Source organism: Benincasa hispida, chromosome 3, assembly GCF_009727055.1.
Source record: "Benincasa hispida cultivar B227 chromosome 3, ASM972705v1, whole genome shotgun sequence".
In the NCBI taxonomy this organism is placed as follows: Eukaryota; Viridiplantae; Streptophyta; class Magnoliopsida; order Cucurbitales; family Cucurbitaceae; genus Benincasa; species Benincasa hispida.
This window is the reverse complement of record NC_052351.1, coordinates 43721138-43723183: the sequence shown is the minus strand read 5'-3', so window position 1 is coordinate 43723183 and position 2046 is coordinate 43721138. Positions and strand designations below refer to the sequence as shown.

The 2046-nt window shown below is 39.2% G+C and overlaps 1 protein-coding gene across 1 annotated transcript; it reads right to left on the bottom strand.

Annotated features, from left to right (window-relative positions):
• Nucleotides 1-229: 229 nt before the first annotated feature.
• LOC120073577 lies at nt 230-1085 on the bottom strand. The gene is made up of 2 exons (XM_039026400.1): nt 933-1085; nt 230-652 (listed from the first exon to the last, which is right to left on the bottom strand). The coding sequence occupies exons 1-2, from the start codon at nt 1083-1085 to the stop codon at nt 230-232; spliced, it is 576 nt and encodes a 191-aa protein (XP_038882328.1).
• Between the last annotated feature and the right edge of the window lie 961 nt (nt 1086-2046).

The following is a 2046-nucleotide window of genomic DNA, read 5'->3' as shown; positions in this document are numbered from 1 at the left end:
AGTACGAAGTTGAAAAAGAGTTGATAGTCATATAAAGTAGTAGATATGCAGAAAGTAAAATAGATTCTGAAAGAAAACAAAAGGATACACAAAAGGATATACTTCGTCCCTGATAAATGTATGTCGCTTATCATCGCAGGGATTGAGTGTTTCTTCTCTACTCTGGCTTACCCAAGTCAATAAAGGTTTTCTCACGCTGGAAATCCCCTCCATGATACAGCTTTACTCTCTATCCATTCACTTTAAATGTGTTGGTCCCATCTTCATTTGCCAATTCCACCGCTCTATGCGGGAATACTTCCATGATTAAGAAAGGCCCAGACCAACGCAACTTCAATTTTCCAAGAAAGTGACGCAGCCTAGAGTTGAACAACAATACCCTTTGACCTGCCTTGAGGTTTTTCTCACAAAGGCGCATATCATGCCATCGCTTCATGCATTCTTTGTACATTTTGGAATTCTCATACGCTTGTAATCTCCACTCGTCCAGCTCTAGTAGTTGAAGTTTTCTCTCTTCTCTTACAGCCTTATGATCAAAGTTGAGTTTCTTAACTGCCCATGTCGCCTTATATTCTAGTTCCAACGGTAGATGACAGGCATTTTCAAACAGCAATGCATATGGTGACATGCCTATGGGTGTCTTATAAGCAGTCTGATATGCCCACAGGGCATCATCTAGTTTTATGGCTCAATCCTTCCATAATGTGTTCATCACCTTCTCTAAGATTGACTTGATTTCTCTATTATAAACCTTTATTTGCTCATTTTTTTGGGGGGTGATACGCGGTGACGATCTTATGGTAGACATTACATTTGATCAACAATTTACTAACAGTGCGAGTCACAAAGTGGGTCCCTTTGTCGCTTATTATGGCATGTGGAGTGTCAAAACGAGTAAAAATGTTTTTTTGTAAAAACTTAGAGAATGTTACCGCATCGTTTACAATGCATGAACCAGGTTCAATCCATTTGGATACATAGTCGATAGCCAATAGAATGTATTTAAGACCATTTGACGACGAAAATGGTCCCATGAAATCTATTCCCCAGACGTCAAATAACTCCACCTCTAGAATGATGTTCATTAGCATCGCATTTTTTTCTCAAATGCTTCTAGTGCATTGTCACTTGTCGCATTTAATGGAGTATTCTCGTGCGTCTTTAAACAGAGTGGGCCAATAATACCCACATTGCAAAACTTTCGTTGTTGTGCGCTATCTGCCGAAATGCCCTCCATAAGGTGATTCATGACATTGAAACAATATACGATGGAAAGCAGTTTCTGGAACACAAAGTCTCAATATCTAGTCTGGTCCCCTTTTTTAGAGATTTGGATCGTCCCAATAGTAAAATTGCATTTATGTATGAGCCTTTTCGTTTGATGGGATGTGTAATTTTCAGGGAATTATTTGTAGACCAAGCAGTTGACAATATCCGCATATCAAGGTAGAACTTCTTCAATCTTAAGTAGCTGCTTATCAGGAAATTAGGCGTTCACCACTGATTGGATGCGATCCACTTCTAGATTTTTTAATCGCGATAGATGTTCAGTGACCTTGTTCTTTGTTCCCTTTCGGTCGATTATTTCCATATCAAATTCTTGGAGTAAGATAACTCATCGGATTAGTCTAGGCTTTGCATCTTTTTTTGTACCAAATATCTTATCGCGGAGTGATCTGTGTGGACTATTACTTTTGAACCCAACAAATAGAGTCTGAATTTTTCAATAGCAAAAATCACTACTAAAAGTTCCTTCTCGGTAGTGGTGTAATTTTCCTACATGGAGTTTAGCATCCTGCTAGCATATGCGATGGGGTGTAAAATTGTATTTACTTTTTGTGTCAAGACTGCCCCCATGGCATACCCACTGGCGTCGCACATCAGTTCGAATGGCCTCACCCAATCAGGCATGATCAAAATTGGTGTTGTAGTCAAAGCGTCTTTTAGTGTTTTGAATGCAGTGAGGCAGTGTGAATCAAAATCAAAGATTCTATCAGCTTCCAACAATGCATTCAAAGGTCGAGAGATTTTGGAAAAGTCCTTCAC